This window comes from Cydia pomonella, chromosome 20 (genome assembly GCF_033807575.1).
Source record: "Cydia pomonella isolate Wapato2018A chromosome 20, ilCydPomo1, whole genome shotgun sequence".
NCBI classification, from domain to species: Eukaryota; Metazoa; Arthropoda; class Insecta; order Lepidoptera; family Tortricidae; genus Cydia; species Cydia pomonella.
The window spans coordinates 16,164,661-16,184,630 of NC_084722.1; the positions used below are offsets into that span (position 1 = coordinate 16,164,661).

The 19,970-nt window shown below is 43.0% G+C and overlaps 2 protein-coding genes and 1 non-coding gene across 3 annotated transcripts in view; 1 reads left to right on the forward strand and 2 right to left on the reverse strand.

Annotated features, from left to right (window-relative positions):
- The window catches only part of LOC133529336 (ubiquitin carboxyl-terminal hydrolase 32), a 110,050-nt gene that overhangs the window by 36,555 nt on the left and 53,525 nt on the right, over positions 1–19,970 (reverse strand). Inside the window, exons 15-22 of the mRNA XM_061867032.1 lie at positions 17,929–18,054; positions 7,966–8,166; positions 4,687–4,876; positions 4,268–4,382; positions 3,653–3,801; positions 3,453–3,513; positions 3,143–3,396; positions 2,298–2,392 (exon numbers count right to left, since the gene is read on the reverse strand). Coding sequence (XP_061723016.1) covers positions 2,298–2,392; positions 3,143–3,396; positions 3,453–3,513; positions 3,653–3,801; positions 4,268–4,382; positions 4,687–4,876; positions 7,966–8,166; positions 17,929–18,054 — 1,191 coding nt within the window. The remainder of the gene's footprint in view (positions 1–2,297; positions 2,393–3,142; positions 3,397–3,452; positions 3,514–3,652; positions 3,802–4,267; positions 4,383–4,686; positions 4,877–7,965; positions 8,167–17,928; positions 18,055–19,970) is intronic.
- Trnak-cuu (transfer RNA lysine (anticodon CUU)) lies at positions 13,006–13,078 on the forward strand. The gene has a single exon. It is a non-coding gene; the product is annotated as a tRNA-Lys (tRNA).
- LOC133528942 (uncharacterized) lies at positions 14,620–17,073 on the reverse strand. Its single transcript, XM_061866456.1, has 2 exons — positions 16,459–17,073; positions 14,620–15,640 (listed from the first exon to the last, which is right to left on the reverse strand). The coding sequence occupies exons 1-2, from the start codon at positions 16,645–16,647 to the stop codon at positions 14,630–14,632; spliced, it is 1,200 nt and encodes a 399-aa protein (XP_061722440.1). The 5' UTR covers positions 16,648–17,073; the 3' UTR covers positions 14,620–14,629.

Below are 19,970 nucleotides of genomic sequence, written 5' to 3' on the forward strand. Positions count from 1 at the left end.
CTCGTGTCGATTTAAAACACTCCCTTCGGTCGTGTTTTAATTTATCGCCACTCGTTTCGAATTTCCTATTTTTCGCACTTGTATCGTAATGTACTATAATATAATGTGAATCTTGATATAATGAGATAATATCAAACGTCACATTAAGTAAAAGTGAGACGAATCTCTTAAGTGCTTAGAGAAAAATGATGAATAAAAATAAATTATAATACTATGTTTTTCAAAGATGCATGCCAAATAACTGTCACAAATAAATGTTCATGGTTTTTACTAAACTGATTCGAGTGTTTGACATAATTGCATTGTTTTAATTACCTTCTCCTTTCTATATCTGTCACGAAAATAATAAACAAACACAAATATACAGAAACGTTAATATGTACAAATTGTATGTGTTATCGTTTTAGTTGTATTAGACCCTTACCCTCACATTATTGGGGGAATATCAAGCTTTTTTTTTTAATATTTTAAGTCAGGATATTTACATAAATCAGAAAATGTGGGCCGAGGTGACGATACAAGTAATACAACGTTTATAAGTGTCGTATATAATAAGTATTAAATAATTTACTTTTCAAAAACAAGGTCATAGTCGTTTTAATTATTTGCAATTTAAGATTGCCAGGGAGGTTTTGGGCTTATACTGAGCAACTTCTTCCATGGGACCAACCTCGAAATCCTACCTCGCCACTCTTTGTACAGTCGGTTGCCTAAAATAAGTACCCACTTTTCTATATAACTTACACACAATGGGTTTTTCTACCCACCACCCCACATGTCCTGCGTATGCTGCTGCTCAAACTCTAAATGGTTTCAATGTGACTGAAGCCTGGAAAACTGAATGGACCACTGCTTCTGCTGGCTCTCACGTAGAAACCATGGACCCGACTTCTAAACCATTAGGATTCAACCTCCCCCGGAGAATGTGGTGCCGCTTAAATAGACTGAGAACGGGTCACGGTCGCTGCAATAGGGTTGTTTCCATCTACAAATCTTAGGGCAGAATTGTATCCCAATAAATTATTTTGGATTATAAGAACATGTTAAACTACTTTTAGGGGACCTGTAATGACAATATTTTTGTAAATATTGAATTTAAAATATCTTTTGGCACACGTCGCGTGACCAAACTCGAAACGTCATTGAAGATTCTGATAACGACACAACTCTCGGATTGACAGTTAGTAAATGACAAATGTCAGTTGACAGTTCGTATCTTCTACGTGTGTATGAAGTTATGTGTCAAACCGTAAACTGTGACGTCACACAATTTTCAAAGAGCGTTTTGGGCGCAAAAGCATCTGTCATAATATATTTTGTTAATTTAACATATTTAAAGCCGTTTTTAGTATAAAAGTTGAATTTTAGGGCAACTTTTAGTTAATATAGAACGTAATACAAGCATTTCAAAAAATTGGAAACAACCCTATTACTTTCTGCATAAATGGGGGTGGAAGGACTCTGCAATGTGCGAGTGTGACGAAGAAGTCCAGACTGTGGAGCATATAATTCAGCGTTGCCCTCTGCACTCATACTCGGGACCACCAGAGCACCTGCTGCGCCTAACACCCGACGCAATTGCGTGGCTGAACGCTCTGAATATTGACATTTAATTTAAAGTACCTGGGCGACCGAGCTTTGCTCGGTTATAACTATTTATTGTAATATGGTGGTGTATAGGTGACAATCTTAACTACATTTTTTTACTATATTAAACTTGTCTAAAACAATAATAATTAAAAAATTATATATAAAATTGAAAAAAAAAAACAAAAATTAAACACCGGGCGAGATTCGAACCCGTAACACTCGTTTCTAGCCGTCCGCGTCTTAACCCGCTGGACCAGACGGACAGTGGCCGGCAACACGAAATTAGCGACCATATTCTGCGTCGAAAGAAAAACACATGAAAACTCGAAAACACTCGTTTTCCCAAACATAAGACTAATCTAGATCGATTGTATACCCCCAAAAACCCCCATATACCAAATTTCAGCGAAATCGTTAGAGCCGTTTCCGAGATCATAGAAATATATATATATATATCAAGAATTGCTCGTTTAAAGGTATAAGATTGTAATTGTAATGTAATTTTTATTCTGTGATATTTATGTAACTGCCTATTTTTTTGTATAAGCCATACGATTAAATAAATAAATACAACTTAGTATGGCTACTTGGTTACTTAAGTTAGGGAACCGACGGTACTATGGGTATTGCAGGTCGGTATGTGGTCGTCACCCCGGCCCGTGTGTGTGTGTGTGTGTGTGTGTGCAGGTGTGTGTGTGCAGGCTAACCTTGAAGCAGAAGAGTGCGGGCATGCAGAGTGAGGAAGTGTTAGGCGCGCGCGCACTCACCTCGGCCCGCGCCGCGCCCGGCCTGTCCGGGGACTCTGCAACAAGGTCAACACATTTGGCTGCGTTACTAAACAAATCAACACTTTTTTTTGGGTTCCGTACCTCGAAAGGAAAAAACGGAACACTTATAGAATCACTTTGCTATCCGTCCGTCCGTCTGTCTGTCAAGACCCTTTTTCTCAGGAACGCGTGGAGGTATCAAGCTGGAATTTATATCAAATACTCAGATCTCCTGTCCCTTGGAGCTGTGAAAAAATCAAACTTCTAAACCAACGCAATCAAAAGATACAGCCGTTTATGCCGCAAATTTTCGACACTCGCAAGGGAATTAAAACCTATCAGGGTACTTCCCGTGAAGTCGGAATCTTGAAAGGTATGAAGCAACGACTTATAGCACAGATAAGGGAAAAATTGCGATAATAATAATATATACCTACAGGTTTGTACGGAATCCTCGGTGCGCGAGTCCGACTCGCGCTTGGCCGGTTTTTTACTTATTTTGTGACCGTAAATTTACGTACGGTAGTACCAAAATTACCAGTTGATAGCCACATTCCTCCTCCCCCATTCCACGTTGAGTTCCTTACGCGTACAACTCGATCATCTTTGCTGCGAAGATCTTGGCGTTGTCATCGGGTGAGTGAGTTACTAGAGTGTACCTTGTTGATGGTCACAGCCACATTCCTCCTCCCCAGTTTCACGAGGAGTTTCGTACGCGTATAGCTCGAGCGCTGTGGCTGCGAAGATCTTGGCGTTTTCATTGGGTGAGTGAGTAACTAGAGTACCTTGTTGATGATCACAGCCACATTCCTCCTCCCCAGTTTCACGAGGAGTTTCGTACGCGTATAGCTCGAGCGCTGTGGCTGCGAAGATCTTGGCGTTTTCATTGGGTGAGTGAGTAACTAGAGTACCTTGTTGATGATCACAGCCACATTCCTCCTCCCCAGTTTCACGAGGAGTTTCGTACGCGTATAGCTCGAGCGCTGTGGCTGCGAAGATCTCGGCGTTGTCATCGGGTGAGTGAGTTACTAGAGTGTACCTTGTTGATGATCACAGCCACATTCCTCCTCCCCAGTTTCACGAGGAGTTTCGTACGCGTATAGCTCGAGCGCTGTGGCTGCGAAGATCTCGGCGTTGTCATCGGGTGAGTGAGTTACTAGAGTGTACCTTGTTGATGATCACAGCCACATTCCTCCTCCCCAGTTTCACGAGGAGTTTCGTACGCGTATAGCTCGAGCGCTGTGGCTGCGAAGATCTCGGCGTTGTCATCGGGTGAGTGAGTTACTAGAGTGTACCTTGTTGATGATCACAGCCACATTCCTCCTCCCCAGTTTCACGAGGAGTTTCGTACGCGTATAGCTCGAGCGCTGTGGCTGCGAAGATTTTAGCGTTGTCGTCGAGAACTCGACCGATCGTCGCGCCGTTTAGTTCCACTATTATCATCCTGTTGGATACGAACGCATGTTTAATGGCGTTATTTATAAATGCCTGATTTTTTCCTTATCGGGACAAAATTTAAATCAACGGACAAAGTTTTATGAATAAAAGGGCTATTTATTCATTATTTGTGACGCTTTCAACCAAACCACGACATTTACGGTTGTTGATAAGGTTGATTTCAAATTGAAGTTATATAGAAATAGCGCCTTATTGACAACCAACAATAAGTTACTATTAGTATTAGAACAAATTAAATTATTTTCAGAAAATATTTATATTTGTTTTTTTTTTGAAGTAGTAACACTACGATATAGATTATAAACTGAAATAAATGTAATACATGTTTTTCTTAGTATATGACATTTATTTTAATTTACAACAATAAGTTGTTGAAAATAGCACATTTTAAGTTCTACATATAAAATATCAGATGTTGTTAGCTCCAATCTAGTTTGGGAGCAGATACTTACGATTCAGGAGCAAGTCCGCAGAGCTCCGAGAGTTTCTTCTTGAGATCCAAGTAGGTGCCCTCCGAATTCACCAGAACACCGTATTTGATGGGCACCGAGCCGTCCAGAAGCATTACTATAAGTAAAAATTATAAAAAAAAAACAAATGTTTTAGCGAATTAACTCAATACTTTGAGCTGGATCTAAACGAGTACTTAGCGACATTTACAACCACTTTTTCATAAATTTTTAAAACTCTCATTTTATTAATATAAAATAATGTTTATTCTGCAGAATGGTGTTCATTATTCAGAAAATCATGCATTGTTCAGGTGTACCAATGTTTATAATTTGAACGCACAGTGATTGCTCAACGAGCGTAAAAATCTAAAATGTATTATCATAATTTAAACTAGAAATACAATATAGCGAATGTTTACCTATAACTTGTGCCCTTAAAGACTGCTCGACAGGTAGAGGCAGGCTCAGCATGTTGAAGGCGTCGAAGCGCGTGGACTCGGCGGAGCAGACGTCGCAGCGCACTCGCGACTTGAGCTGTCCGTAGAACAGGTCGGTGACGATGGACGCGTTGCGCGCGGCGTAAGCTGCCCACGCTTCTGCCGCTACTTCCTGCAGAAGGGAAATTATTTTTTGCTAAACTAGGACATCATATTCAAGTCCTCGCCCCGTTCAAGTCCTTATGTAAAGTTCAGGTCCTCGTGCAGAGCGTCGAGCAGCCAGGCCAGCAGCTCCTGCGCGTCGTGCTGTCCACCCCCAACATCCAAGTTGTAGATCTCACCTGATCGGGTCTCCCGTCGCTGTCCCTGATAGGCAGCGGTTTAGCCGCCGCCCTGTTCAGGTCCTCGTGCAGAGCGTCGAGCAGCCAGGCCAGCAGCTCCTGCGCGTCGTGCTGTCCACCCCCAACATCCAAGTTGTAGATCTCACCTGATCGGGTCTCCCGTCGCTGTCCCTGATAGGCAGCGGTTTAGCCGCCGCCCTGTTCAGGTCCTCGTGCAGAGCGTCGAGCAGCCAGGCCAGCAGCTCCTGCGCGTCGTGCTGTCCACCCCCAACATCCAAGTTGTAGATCTCACCTGATCGGGTCTCCCGTCGCTGTCCCTGATAGGCAGCGGTTTAGCCGCCGCCCTGTTCAGGTCCTCGTGCAGAGCGTCGAGCAGCCAGGCCAGCAGCTCCTGCGCGTCGTGCTGTCCACCCCCAACATCCAAGTTGTAGATCTCACCTGATCGGGTCTCCCGTCGCTGTCCCTGATAGGCAGCGGTTTAGCCGCCGCCCTGTTCAGGTCCTCGTGCAGAGCGTCGAGCAGCCAGGCCAGCAGCTCCTGCGCGTCGTGCTGTCCACCCCCAACATCCAAGTTGTAGATCTCACCTGATCGGGTCTCCCGTCGCTGTCCCTGATAGGCAGCGGTTTAGCCGCCGCCCTGTTCAGGTCCTCGTGCAGAGCGTCGAGCAGCCAGGCCAGCAGCTCCTGCGCGTCGTGCTGTCCACCCCCAACATCCAAGTTGTAGATCTCACCTGATCGGGTCTCCCGTCGCTGTCCCTGATAGGCAGCGGTTTAGCCGCCGCCCTGTTCAGGTCCTCGTGCAGAGCGTCGAGCAGCCAGGCCAGCAGCTCCTGCGCGTCGTGCTGTCCACCCCCAACATCCAAGTTGTAGATCTCACCTGATCGGGTCTCCCGTCGCTGTCCCTGATAGGCAGCGGTTTAGCCGCCGCCCTGTTCAGGTCCTCGTGCAGAGCGTCGAGCAGCCAGGCCAGCAGCTCCTGCGCGTCGTGCTGTCCACCCCCAACATCCAAGTTGTAGATCTCACCTGATCGGGTCTCCCGTCGCTGTCCCTGATAGGCAGCGGTTTAGCCGCCGCCCTGTTCAGGTCCTCGTGCAGAGCGTCGAGCAGCCAGGCCAGCAGCTCCTGCGCGTCGTGCTGTCCACCCCCAACATCCAAGTTGTAGATCTCACCTGATCGGGTCTCCCGTCGCTGTCCCTGATAGGCAGCGGTTTAGCCGCCGCCCTGTTCAGGTCCTCGTGCAGAGCGTCGAGCAGCCAGGCCAGCAGCTCCTGCGCGTCGTGCTGTCCACCCCCAACATCCAAGTTGTAGATCTCACCTGATCGGGTCTCCCGTCGCTGTCCCTGATAGGCAGCGGTTTAGCCGCCGCCCTGTTCAGGTCCTCGTGCAGAGCGTCGAGCAGCCAGGCCAGCAGCTCCTGCGCGTCGTGCTGTCCACCCCCAACATCCAAGTTGTAGATCTCACCTGATCGGGTCTCCCGTCGCTGTCCCTGATAGGCAGCGGTTTAGCCGCCGCCCTGTTCAGGTCCTCGTGCAGAGCGTCGAGCAGCCAGGCCAGCAGCTCCTGCGCGTCGTGCTGTCCACCCCCAACATCCAAGTTGTAGATCTCACCTGATCGGGTCTCCCGTCGCTGTCCCTGATAGGCAGCGGTTTAGCCGCCGCCCTGTTCAGGTCCTCGTGCAGAGCGTCGAGCAGCCAGGCCAGCAGCTCCTGCGCGTCGTGCTGTCCACCCCCAACATCCAAGTTGTAGATCTCACCTGATCGGGTCTCCCGTCGCTGTCCCTGATAGGCAGCGGTTTAGCCGCCGCCCTGTTCAGGTCCTCGTGCAGAGCGTCGAGCAGCCAGGCCAGCAGCTCCTGCGCGTCGTGCTGTCCACCCCCAACATCCAAGTTGTAGATCTCACCTGATCGGGTCTCCCGTCGCTGTCCCTGATAGGCAGCGGTTTAGCCGCCGCCCTGTTCAGGTCCTCGTGCAGAGCGTCGAGCAGCCAGGCCAGCAGCTCCTGCGCGTCGTGCTGTCCACCCCCAACATCCAAGTTGTAGATCTCACCTGATCGGGTCTCCCGTCGCTGTCCCTGATAGGCAGCGGTTTAGCCGCCGCCCTGTTCAGGTCCTCGTGCAGAGCGTCGAGCAGCCAGGCCAGCAGCTCCTGCGCGTCGTGCTGTCCACCCCCAACATCCAAGTTGTAGATCTCACCTGATCGGGTCTCCCGTCGCTGTCCCTGATAGGCAGCGGTTTAGCCGCCGCCCTGTTCAGGTCCTCGTGCAGAGCGTCGAGCAGCCAGGCCAGCAGCTCCTGCGCGTCGTGCTGTCCACCCCCAACATCCAAGTTGTAGATCTCACCTGATCGGGTCTCCCGTCGCTGTCCCTGATAGGCAGCGGTTTAGCCGCCGCCCTGTTCAGGTCCTCGTGCAGAGCGTCGAGCAGCCAGGCCAGCAGCTCCTGCGCGTCGTGCTGTCCACCCCCAACATCCAAGTTGTAGATCTCACCTGATCGGGTCTCCCGTCGCTGTCCCTGATGGGCAGCGGTTTAGCCGCCGCCCTGTTCAGGTCCTCGTGCAGAGCGTCGAGCAGCCAGGCCAGCAGCTCCTGCGCGTCGTGCTGTCCACCCCCAACATCCAAGTTGTAGATCTCACCTGATCGGGTCTCCCGTCGCTGTCCCTGATGGGCAGCGGTTTAGCCGCCGCCCTGTTCAGGTCCTCGTGCAGAGCGTCGAGCAGCCAGGCCAGCAGCTCCTGCGCGTCGTGCTGTCCACCCCCAACATCCAAGTTGTAGATCTCACCTGATCGGGTCTCCCGTCGCTGTCCCTGATGGGCAGCGGTTTAGCCGCCGCCCTGTTCAGGTCCTCGTGCAGAGCGTCGAGCAGCCAGGCCAGCAGCTCCTGCGCGTCGTGCTGTCCACCCCCAACATCCAAGTTGTAGATCTCACCTGATCGGGTCTCCCGTCGCTGTCCCTGATAGGCAGCGGTTTAGCCGCCGCCCTGTTCAGGTCCTCGTGCAGAGCGTCGAGCAGCCAGGCCAGCAGCTCCTGCGCGTCGTGCTGTCCGCCGCCGGCCAGCGCGCGCGCGTGGCGCGACACGCACCAGCGCACGCGCAGGGGAGCCACCGAGCGCGCGCTGCACGACCACACCTGCGGAAGAACGAATGTGCGGTTCGGTAAAATTTATGATTTCTCTGAAACTTGAACATCCCCATTGACCAACAGAGTCTTTAACTTCCTTGATCCGTGATGAAGCAATATTCTGTGTATTCCTAACTTCCTTTTAGTATTATTAACTCATAGAAACGGGACTTAATCGCGAGATTTTCGAACTACCCTCAGTTGGTTTTGTTGAACATCCGTAGTGCAAAAATTGTTTCAAGTCAATAAATATAAGTCAACAATAGGGTTCGAAAAACTCGCGCGGCTACAAGCTGTTAATATCAACTTTAGCCAGTCTTCCGAGACCACGGGGACAACGCCGTCCTCGAAACGTCGGAGGTAAATTTAAAACTTAATACGCTCCTCCCGTTTCCCGTCCCTATGAGTCCCTACTCCCGTTTCTATGAGTTAATAATGTGTAAAATCTAGAAAGTTTAAATCAGTGTTCCTCCTAGTATATTGCGTAGGTTACGATGCCCATTCCCGAAATGAAATCTTCCTTTATTTCAAGTAAAATTTCAGGGGCGATTTAGTGTCGGTAGAAGATGTAACTAAGTATAAGACTACTCAGACTGCTTTATGTTATACCTACTCCGGCACTGCTGGTGCTGGGAGAACAGCGCCTCCGCTCTTGTGTATCAAAGCGTTTACATTTGCACTCACTACAAAAACACACTGGGTAGGACAGACAAGTCCACGTCATTAGGATGCTCTGATTCGGTTTAAATTGAATTTTTATTTTGCAGACCATTCATTAACCCATTCAGGGCCCGTGACTCAGCGTATGGGTCATGTTCAAACGGTCGCGCAGGGCCCGTGACTCACATGTGAGTCGTGAATAAATTCTGATTTAAACATAAACAAAACGTAATATGACGAAACAATATAAGTATAATTTGAGCTAACAACCATCTTTATAAGGCATTTTGAAAAACATAATTGTAAACATGTTTTTTTTAGTGAAACAGAGTCTAGAATATTCAAGTTTGGTTTACTGGAAGTGTAATATAGTAAATATTCTGAAATTCGAGATACACACGTGTCCCAAGCAAATGGATAAATCTACATTTCAAAAATATCAAAAATATATCTATGCCTGAAGTTATTGACATGACTCAAGGTATGGGTCACCGTGGCCTGGCGCTAATTGTAAAAACTACACATCTTCATAGCACGCAAAAATAAACTTTATAACTTGGTTTTAAAGCTTATTTCATGACGAAACTCGTTGCAAATTGTACCTTTTTACAATGGATTACTAAGGACAACATTTCTAAGCAACATTTCTAAGGACCAAACTTATTACCATGCCAATTTTTTTTGTTTCATTATAAAAACAGGGCGGCTTAAACAGTCGCCAACTAAATGGTATATTGTATTATCGCAATAGTGTGTGAGGAATATTTAAAAGAAAAGATTTTTTCTAAACATTTTCGTGGTAATAAGTACTATAATACATTTTAAGTGCTCTATTGTTTATATTATAATGACGTTTACCAAAATAAAGTTCATGACCGGCCACATGTAAGATTATCGGAGACACTTGGACAATAAACAATTGATGCACCTGGGCGGCGGCGGATTTAGCGGCGGTATTATCTTTAACGTGGTATTTTTGACATAAACTCAAGAAATGATTCACCCCATCCCCTCTATTAGGATGTATTTTAGAGTAACATGGGAAATTATATTTAGTCACGATTTATTCGTTGGCGACTTTATGCTCCTCTCTGTGCTCTTCAGTGACCCATAAGCTGAGTCACACGTTTTAGCTGAAAACGGTTTGTATGGTTGTTACGGGCTGACAAGGGGAAGCCAAGAATAAAGGTCACAAATAAAAATTAACTTTATATATATTACAGTAACTAATCCTACTTAACTAACTAATTAATCTAAATTTGGACGCCAGGTGAGTTTCCGTCTGGTGACCGACGAGGTACTCAGCCGAACCGCTGCCGAGGTAAAGGCTAGCTCAGTCAGATTATACTTTTCACATTCAGCCGTACACCAAAAGGGCATGACGATACGCTAAAACAAGACATAATCTACTTTATTCCCCACTACTAGATAGACAAAGTAACGTTAACGGCTAACTATACAAAACTAGGATTTCCTTAATATTAAAACTTACCCCTTTGGTGTAGATGATTTGACACTCACAAAATAACAAAATTTATGTCACATCCACTGGTAGGATTGTCTAGATTTAAATTCCAAAATATTTCCATAAATTCCTTTTTACAATCTTAAATCACAGCACCAGTGGAGAATACATGTCTACCATGATTCGCTATTCCAAGTTCAAGTGTCGGTTACAATTTTTCTCGGCATGACCGCAAATATTATTCTAATTCATTCAAATACACAAACTAATCATACAAAAAGTTAACACGTTCCGGGGATCGATCCTCGGTCCTTCAACTTACAAGTCTAGCCCGCACGCCACTGGACCACCAAGACTCATGGCTAGCGGCCGTAAATTAGTAACCAGTTACAGCGCCTTTAAACCATTGCACCTTATTTCAAAGACAGAAGGTTTATTATAGAATGATGTCGATAATCTAAAGTTGACTTAGTGACATCATAACATGCCCCTTCCCTCATTAAAAAAATAAATAAATAAAATTTATTTATTTATATTTTATAGTAGGGTTTCATATCCTTAATATGCCAAACTCCAATATTCTTTCCATGTGCGTTGTTTAACCTAAACACAATGTCCGACAATTTTTCCACTACAACAGCCCTGTCAAATTTAGGAGCTAGCTTAGCCATGAATTTGTTACCTGCATTAGACAAATATTTGGTTCTTCTCCAGACTATATCACCTACCTCAAATGTTGCCAGTCTTGTCCCTTGATTATAACGAAAACTACTCTTAATGTGTGCGTTTTTTATTTTATCTTGTACTTCTTTGAATATTGCCCCTCTTTCTTCTAGACTGTCCAGATAAGGTCCCGTATTTACGGTGACACTATCTGTCGGAATAATTAATGGTTGAGCAGAGGGCAAGGGTGTTAAATTCGAAACCGCAGTTTCCCTACCAAAAAACAAGTATGATGGGGTCAGCCGCGTGGTTTCATGAACCGCTGTTCTAATCGTATGGCCTATTTCATCTATACTACTATCCCATTCATTATGCTTCTTTGACGTTATATATGAAGAAATCATTGTCCCTATTACGCGATTTACTCTTTCGGTAGGATTGCTCTGTGGATGATAGTGCGGGGTGTAACTAATTTCTACACAGTACTTTGAAGCTAAGTCCTTAAATAAATGTGACTCGAACTGTTTCCCATTATCACAGACAATCACTTTTGGTGCACCGAATAACAAGAATAATTTTTCTAGAGTCTCGCACATTTTGTCCGCCTTCCCTGTACGTAGAGGAAATAAAACGGTGAACTTGCTGAACAAGCAGGTTACTACTAATAACATGGTGTTACACTTCTTACTCTTTGGAAATGGACCCATAAAGTCCATGGCTACTACTTGCCAAGGCCACTTCACTTCTCTGTGCTGCCCCATATGACCTAGAGGTGACTCTTGGGAGACTTTGCGGCTAGCACAACATTCACACGCCCTTACGTACTGTTTCACGTCTCGAAGCATGTCGTGCCAAAAAAAATTCTGCTTGATCCTAAAATAGGTTTTCCTTATGCCTAAATGACCGGAGGTGGGAATGTCATGACACTCTTGAAGTACTTTTTTCCGCAACGGCTCAGGCACAAAAAGTTTCCACATGTCGTCCTCATTAGGGAATTCTTTCATGGGAACCTTTTTAAACAGTAATCCATCGCTAACCGTCCAACTGGAATTGATGTCCTCTTTGGCTACCTTTGCAACCTTATTCTTATACCAAACGTCCTTGTGACTATCCAAAATTTCGATAACTTCAATTTCACACTCTGTTTGCAGTACTCCTCGAGACAAAGCATCAGGAACAATATGGCATTTCCCCGGTCTATGAATGATGTCGAAATCGAATTGCTGTAGTTTCATAGCCCAGCGTGCCAATCTGCCATGTGGGTCCTTCATCTTATGAAGCCACAGTAGTGCGCTATGATCCGTCACAACTGTAAATCGTGTTCCATCAATGTACGGTCTAAATTTCTCAATTGCGAACACGACACTCAGCAGTTCCCGTTCTGAAGCCGAATATTTTGCCTCTGTATCGTTTAGTTTACGGCTTAAATACGCTACCGGTTGGTCAACATCGGCCACCTTCTGACAAAGAACCGCTCCTACGCCTGTACTGGAGGCGTCACATTGAATTACGAATGGCTTCGTGTAGTCAGGACACGTCATCACTGGTGTTGATGTTAACAGGGTTTTTAGACTTATCCAGGCTGCTTCAGCTTCCTCAGTCCAAACCAACTTCTTCTTCTTGCCCTTGGTCAAGTCATGAAGTGGGGATGCCACCATTGAAAAATCTTTGACAAAACGTCTGTACCAGCTTGCTAGCCCTATGAATCTTTTCAATTCTGTAAACGTTTTTGGTCTAGCGAAGTTCAAAATGGCTTCCACCTTTTCCGGATCTGTTCGAAGACCATCTTTGTCAACAATGTATCCCAGATATCTTAGACTAGGCCTAGCAAACTTACACTTGTCCACATTAACTGTTAAGTTAGCTGTTTTCAGAACCATCATTACCTTCCTTAAGAGACGTAAATGTTCTTCAAACGTAGCTGAACATATAACTATATCATCGAGATACGCCCAGACTTTGTCATCCTCAGCATGAAACAGAATGTCCATAAGCCTTTGCTGAGTTTGAGACGCGTTAACTAACCCAAAAGGCATCACTTTAAAATGAAACAACCCTCTGCCCGGCTAGCTCAGTCGGTAGAGCATGAGACTCTTAATCTCAGGGTCGTGGGTTCGGGCCCCACGTTGGGCGCCAATTTGTTACGGGCTGACAAGGGGAAGCCAAGAATAAAGGTCACAAATAAAAATTAACTTTATATATATTACAGTAACTAATCCTACTTAACTAACTAATTAATCTAAATTTGGACGCCAGGTGAGTTTCCGTCTGGTGACCGACGAGGTACTCAGCCGAACCGCTGCCGAGGTAAAGGCTAGCTCAGTCAGATTATACTTTTCACATTCAGCCGTACACCAAAAGGGCATGACGATACGCTAAAACAAGACATAATCTACTTTATTCCCCACTACTAGATAGACAAAGTAACGTTAACGGCTAACTATACAAAACTAGGATTTCCTTAATATTAAAACTTACCCCTTTGGTGTAGATGATTTGACACTCACAAAATAACAAAATTTATGTCACATCCACTGGTAGGATTGTCTAGATTTAAATTCCAAAATATTTCCATAAATTCCTTTTTACAATCTTAAATCACAGCACCAGTGGAGAATACATGTCTACATGATTCGCTATTCCAAGTTCAAGTGTCGGTTACAATTTTTCTCGGCATGACCGCAAATATTATTCTAATTCATTCAAATACACAAACTAATCATACAAAAATTTAACACGTTCCGGGGATCGATCCTCGGTCCTTCAACTTACAAGTCTAGCCCGCACGCCACTGGACCACCAAGACTCATGGCTAGCGGCCGTAAATTAGTAACCAGTTACAGCGCCTTTAAACCATTGCACCTTATTTCAAAGACAGAAGGTTTATTATAGAATGATGTCGATAATCTAAAGTTGACTTAGTGACATCATAACATGGTGGCCCGGCGTGTTGTGTACGCTTCGTGGTTCGTGGCCATGAATGGGTTAAGCAAACATAATATTACAAGCTAACTGATAACTGTTATATTTGAGTTAAGTGAAATCTCTCTGCTCCTACATTAAGGCACATCCACACCGCAGTTCACTTTGCTTGACAAACACTGTGCAACAGTATGTAACTAGGCAAGTTACCTAGTGTCTCCGTGTTGCTCCAGTTACCGGGGTGTGAATGCACCTTTAGTCATCTAATTTATCTGAGTTGGTTCTGTTAACAGCCAACGTCAAAACGTTGCTTCTATTTGACGACCGGTTTGGCCTAGTGGGTAGTGACCCTGCCTACGAAGCTGATGGTCCCGGGTTCAAATCCTGGTAAGGGCATTTATTCTTGTGATGAGCATGGATATTTGTTCCTGAGTCATGGGTGTTTTCTATGTATTTAAATATTTATAAATATCTATATATTATATATATCGTTGTCTAAGTACCCTCAACACAAGCCTTATTAAGCTTACTGTAGGACTTAGTCAATTTGTGTAATAATGTCCTATAATATTTATTTATTATTTAGTTTTTGTATCTACGAAATATAAAAGCATATAACGATTTTAGATGTTGGCGGTAGGCCCTCAGAACTCTTGCTTGCTTGATGCAAATATGGTATAGGTTTATAGATTCAAAATTTTCTTTTGAATGGTAGATTTAAAAAAATTAGGGTTTATACAATCAAACACACATCTTTTAAAATCATTTATTAATATTATAAACATATAAAATACATTTCAGTAACTCTTCGAACGGGTCCAGTTTATTTAATCTAACTCGTCTCCTCCACAAATACTCGATCAACCGGTCTTCAAAACTTCCTTCATATTTGTTATCGTGAAAGGCCCTGGTCAGTCCTTGCCACCCACTCCCAAGCTTATATGTCCCATCTGGTGGGACCAAACTTTCATCACTATGAATTTCGTGCACATAATTGTGTTCGGGAAGGCAGTTGTACGCTTCCCACACACCTGTATGGATGATAGAGCCTTCTCGAACATGTCTTTGTATCACCACCAACGCATCAGATTTACTGGGACATATCTCTATTCTCAAATCCTGACTTCCATCTTCGATAATTGTCAGCATCCATTTGCCTTCCAGTCGCCCTTGGTCGTATTTCCTCTTTCCAAACTTCGATTCAATAATTTTCAATTTTTTTCCCGGACCTCCAATTTTTTCTTTCTCCTCTTTATTTTCTAAGTCATATATCATTATAGTTTCTCTACATTTGTCAAACCAATCGATGATTGTTTCTATAGGTACTATTGGTACTATTTCTCTGTCATTATCCGCCGTTTCCTTTTGAGTTTGTTTATGAGTGAACCCGTTTGAGAATGAGTACATGATTTCAAACACAGCTGGGAGTGGGATGTAAAGTACCACATTTTCGAACCACGTTCCTTCGGTTCTATTGAGGACGTCTTCGGGACAGTTGCTCCTGCGGCAGCGGAACATACCGAACGCTCCGCCGGACACTATCACCATGGGCGTTCCGTGGTACGAGCACATTTTCTCTCGAGGGATCATACCAAGTTCCTCTGCAAACTTCACGCACGCCTTCACAGTAGGAAACGTTTTAAAGATTTTGTTGATGTTCCATTTTACACGTATCTCTGATGTTAGATTCATCGTATAGACCTCCGATTCATGGATGTCCGAGTCAGTTAGTTCTAGGCAGGACTCTGGCATAATACTCGAAAAAAGTGGAGCCTAGAACAAACAAATACATTTATTAGAATATATACTAGTGAGTACTCAAAATGAGAATAAAACCGGCCAAGTGCGAGTCGGACTCGCGCACGAAGGGTTCTGTACCATTACCTAAAAACCACTTTTTTGTATGCGAGCCCCCTTAAATATTTATTTATTCTGTTTTTAGTATTTGTTGTTATAGCGGCAACAGAAATACATAATCTGTAGAAATTTCAACTGGCTAACTATCACGGTTCATGCGATATAGCCTGGTGACAGACGGACGGACAGCGGAGTCTCAGTAATAGGGTCCCGCAAGAGTGTCATGAAATATATTGGAATAAAATAGCCTGGTTTTTAAGAGATTATCTTTAGCAGTTCCGAACGAAATTAAATTCGTGATCATTGACATATATGTAAGGACGGGCCTTACCGGCACTATTAAGAATGGTGATACCTACTTACTGTTACAGTCAAGGATCGAGGATAACCCGAAAACTATTCAAGATATCTAAAAACTTGACTTTATTCAACTTGTAGCAAATTTAATCAGCTTTCTTATTGTGTATGTCGCTAAGATGCCTAGTTTCCGAGATATAATCGATAAACCGAAAAATAGGATCATCAAACCCCCCCCCCCCCCCCTCTTCCCCGGCTCATGGGACAAGGGGCCGGCGACTTTTGATATGTTGCGGGGAACATAGTCTAATCAAAATCTAACTAGTCAAATTTACGAAGTCAAAAATTGTATTCCAAGCATGCATACGGTAAATATGCAAAAAAAAGAACTATAGTATAAAAAAATCACCACGCTGATAAATAAAAACCATGCTTACATTACGTCTGTCCGAATCAGAAGAGCAAGTCTCGGCCTCCCCAGTGCTCGTTGTCGCGGCGGGCTCAAGAGGCCCACTGGAGTCCAAAACTTGCACACATGATGCAGGCGGCTCGTTGGAGTCCATCACACACGGAGCTGAAGAGGAGCTCGAATCCATTTGGCCTCTCAACTCTTCGGACGATGACATAGCGGAGGCCTAGGGCTTGTAGTTGGAGAGCGCACAGGATCACAAAAACGTTCTCGATTGACGTACGAATTACGACTGACGGCAGGAATCAGGATAAAACGTCAAAGGGTCGTTCACCCCTCCCCCGCCGCCATTACGAATTGCGTTCCGTTTCGCACATTTTAGTCAATTTGAAGTTATGCGTAATTATTAAAATTGATAATATTTAGTCGAAATAGTGCTTAAAACTTTAAAACAAGTTAATAAAGAATATTTAAGAAATATAGTAAATAAATGGATTGAAAAATGCAGTTTTGGAGTAAAAACCGATCTAAAAAAACCACTACATAATTGAAACAAATACGTGTTCAGAAACGCATACAAGTTTGACAGATATGTAATTTCTTGATATAGGTACGATCTGCCAGTTTGCTGCAGAGGATTCCGAAAAAGGTATCTTTGCCAGCAGCAAAAAAAATCTATTTCCGGCATCGCTAGGCGTTAATGGGTTAAGTAAATCGATTACTTTATCGACTGTAATGAATGAATGAATGAATGAAATTTAATCCAGAAAATTATTTTCATATACATTATACATTTACACATAATTACATTACATAAAGAATTAAATTAAATTAAAGTATTTATAAATATTTATATATTATATATATCGTTGTCTAAGTACCCTCAACACAAGCCTTATTGAGCTTACTGTGGGACTTAGTCCATTTGTGTAATAAAGTCCTATAATATTTATTTATTTATATTCTACATAACCGTCGTTTATTTGACCAATGACATGTTTAACTGTCTCAGTTTAATTGATAACAATTTTATCTAGCATTTCAGAAAAAAACCGCATGCAATTACTAGTTAATATCCTACATTAACCCGTGCAATTACTAGTTAATATCCTACATTAACCCGTCTATATCTAAATATTCGATAAGGATCGTGACCGAATTCTTAGTAATATTTTTGCATTTTTATCGAGAACGATTTTTTCTTGATATTGCAACCAAGGTTAAACCCACGATTTTTGACCACCTAACACTTTATTTTTTTTAATTTATTGAGAAACAAACCGTCTTAAAATAAACATATGAGCAACTTAGCTAATAGCTATGGATTGATTTCGTTATAGACCTATAGTTTCCTAATTTTAAATTATTCGATGACTTTTAACCGTTATTTTAGAAAAGAATATACTGCTCTTTTAAAGAGGCCTAATGAATTGCAAAACAAATCTGCGTCCATACATTTTTCACACTTACACAACACTAATGAAAGGTTAAAACTTACCTCTTTACACAATTCTCCATAGCGCACGGCCAAAGCACCTTTCGTCCCGAGCGGGTTGGTTGTGTTCACTTCGTACAAATGCATCCCGGAGTTGAAGTACCGAGTGAGCGGGCCCGTGTTCCATACCTACAAAATAATTAAAAATATACTATTAAAAGTATTAGAACAAATTAGATTATTTTCAGAAAATATTACTACTACTACACATAGTGTTGTTCCTGCCGGTGAGTAAGGTTGCCAGAGCTCAACGAGGGGCGGGAGGAGGTTAGGGTCGGCAACGCGCATGCTCTGGAGTTGCAGGCGTACATAGGCTACGTATACTGCTTACCATCAGGCGGGCCGTATGCTTGTTTGCCACCGACGTAGCATAAAAAAATAATTTTATTTCAAGTAACACTACTATATAAATTATAAACGGAAATAAATGTGCATTTTTTTACTGAATTACTTTTTCAACCTAAGCCTTCAGTAAGAAATGCATTTATTGGAAAAAATCCGAATTGCCGTGACCCCGGTGGCCGAGTGGCTCAGGCACCTGCCGCGATAGCAGAGGACGCTGGTTCGATTCCAGCCTGGGGCACTAGAGGCCTTGGTCACTTTTTCTTAGTATATGACATTTATTTCAGTTTATAATTAAGAATGTTAAATAAATAAATAAATATTATAGGACATTATTACACAAATTGACTAAGTCCCACAGTAAGCTCAATAAGGCTTGTGTTAAGGGTACTTAGACAACGATATATATAATATATAAATATTTATAAATACTTAAATACATAGAAAACACCCATGACTCAGGAACAAATATCCATGCTCATCACACGAATAAATGCCCTTACCAGGATTTGAACCCGGGACCATCAGCTTCGTAGGCAGGGTCACTACCCACTAGGCCAAACCGGTCGTCATTATTAAGAACATGTTGCATTTTGTTTCCTTAAAAGTGTTCCACTCGAAAGAGTGACACATTTCCAGAAAAATCTACATAATTAATCTAGTTTATAGTTTGTATAAACTCATTTGAGTCTGGGTTACCTACGAGACAGGCTGAGCCTAGTGTAGGAGCCAGAGCAAACTGACTAGTATACTTCCTAGCCAAGGTACCTACATCTTATCAATAGGGTTGTTTCCATCTACAAATCTTAGGGCAGAATTGTATCCCAATAAATTCTTTTGGATTATAAGAACATGTTAAACTACTTTTGAGGACCTGTAATGACCATATTTTTGTAAATATTTAATTTAAAATATCTTTTGGCACACGTCACGTGACCAAACTCGAAACTTCTTTGAAGATTCTGATGACGTCACAACTCTCGGATTGACACTGTTTACAGTTAGGCGATAAACAACAAATGACAAATGTCAGTTGACAGTTCGTATCTTCTACGTGTGTATGTAGTTATGTGTCAAACCGTAAACTGTGACGTCACACAATTTTTAAAGAGCGTTTTTGGGCGCGAAAGCATCTGTCAAAATATATTTTGTTAATTTAACATATTTAAAGCCGTTTTTAGTGTAAAAGTTGAATTTTAGTGCAACTTTTAGTTAATATAGAACGTAATACAAGCGTTTCAAAAAATTGGAAACAACCCTATTGTATTTAATTAGGTTAATCTTAACACCCCTGTAAACATATTTGTGTACCTACAAGAAATTTTTGAAGTTTGAATTTTTTTTTTGAAGTTATTTACGATAAAAGTGCACAAAATAGGAAATTCGCAACAAGTGGTGATAAATTAAAACACGACCGAAGGGAGTGTTTTAAATCGACACGGGTTGCGAATTACCTATTCGCACGTGTATAGTACAACGTTTTACAGTACATAGTACACTCTTTAAAGTTTCGACATGCAGGGAAAGTGCACGCGTGCGGGAAAGTAGCACCATATGTACTGTAATAGTACATTACGATACAAGTGCGAAAAATAGGAAATTTGAAATGAGTGGCGATAAATTAAAACACGACCGAAGGAAGTGTTTTAAAACGACACGAATTGCGAATTACCTATTCGCACATGTATCGTACAACGTTTTAC

Coding starts and splice junctions, on each gene's coding strand:
- LOC133528942 (XM_061866456.1), bottom strand. CDS start 16,647: ATGTCATCGTCCGAAGAGTTGAGAGGCCAAATGGATTCGAGCTCCTCT. Junction 15,641..16,458: donor CTGATTCGGACAGACGTAAT/GTAAGCATGGTT, acceptor TGTTTGTTCTAG/GCTCCACTTTTTTCGAGTAT.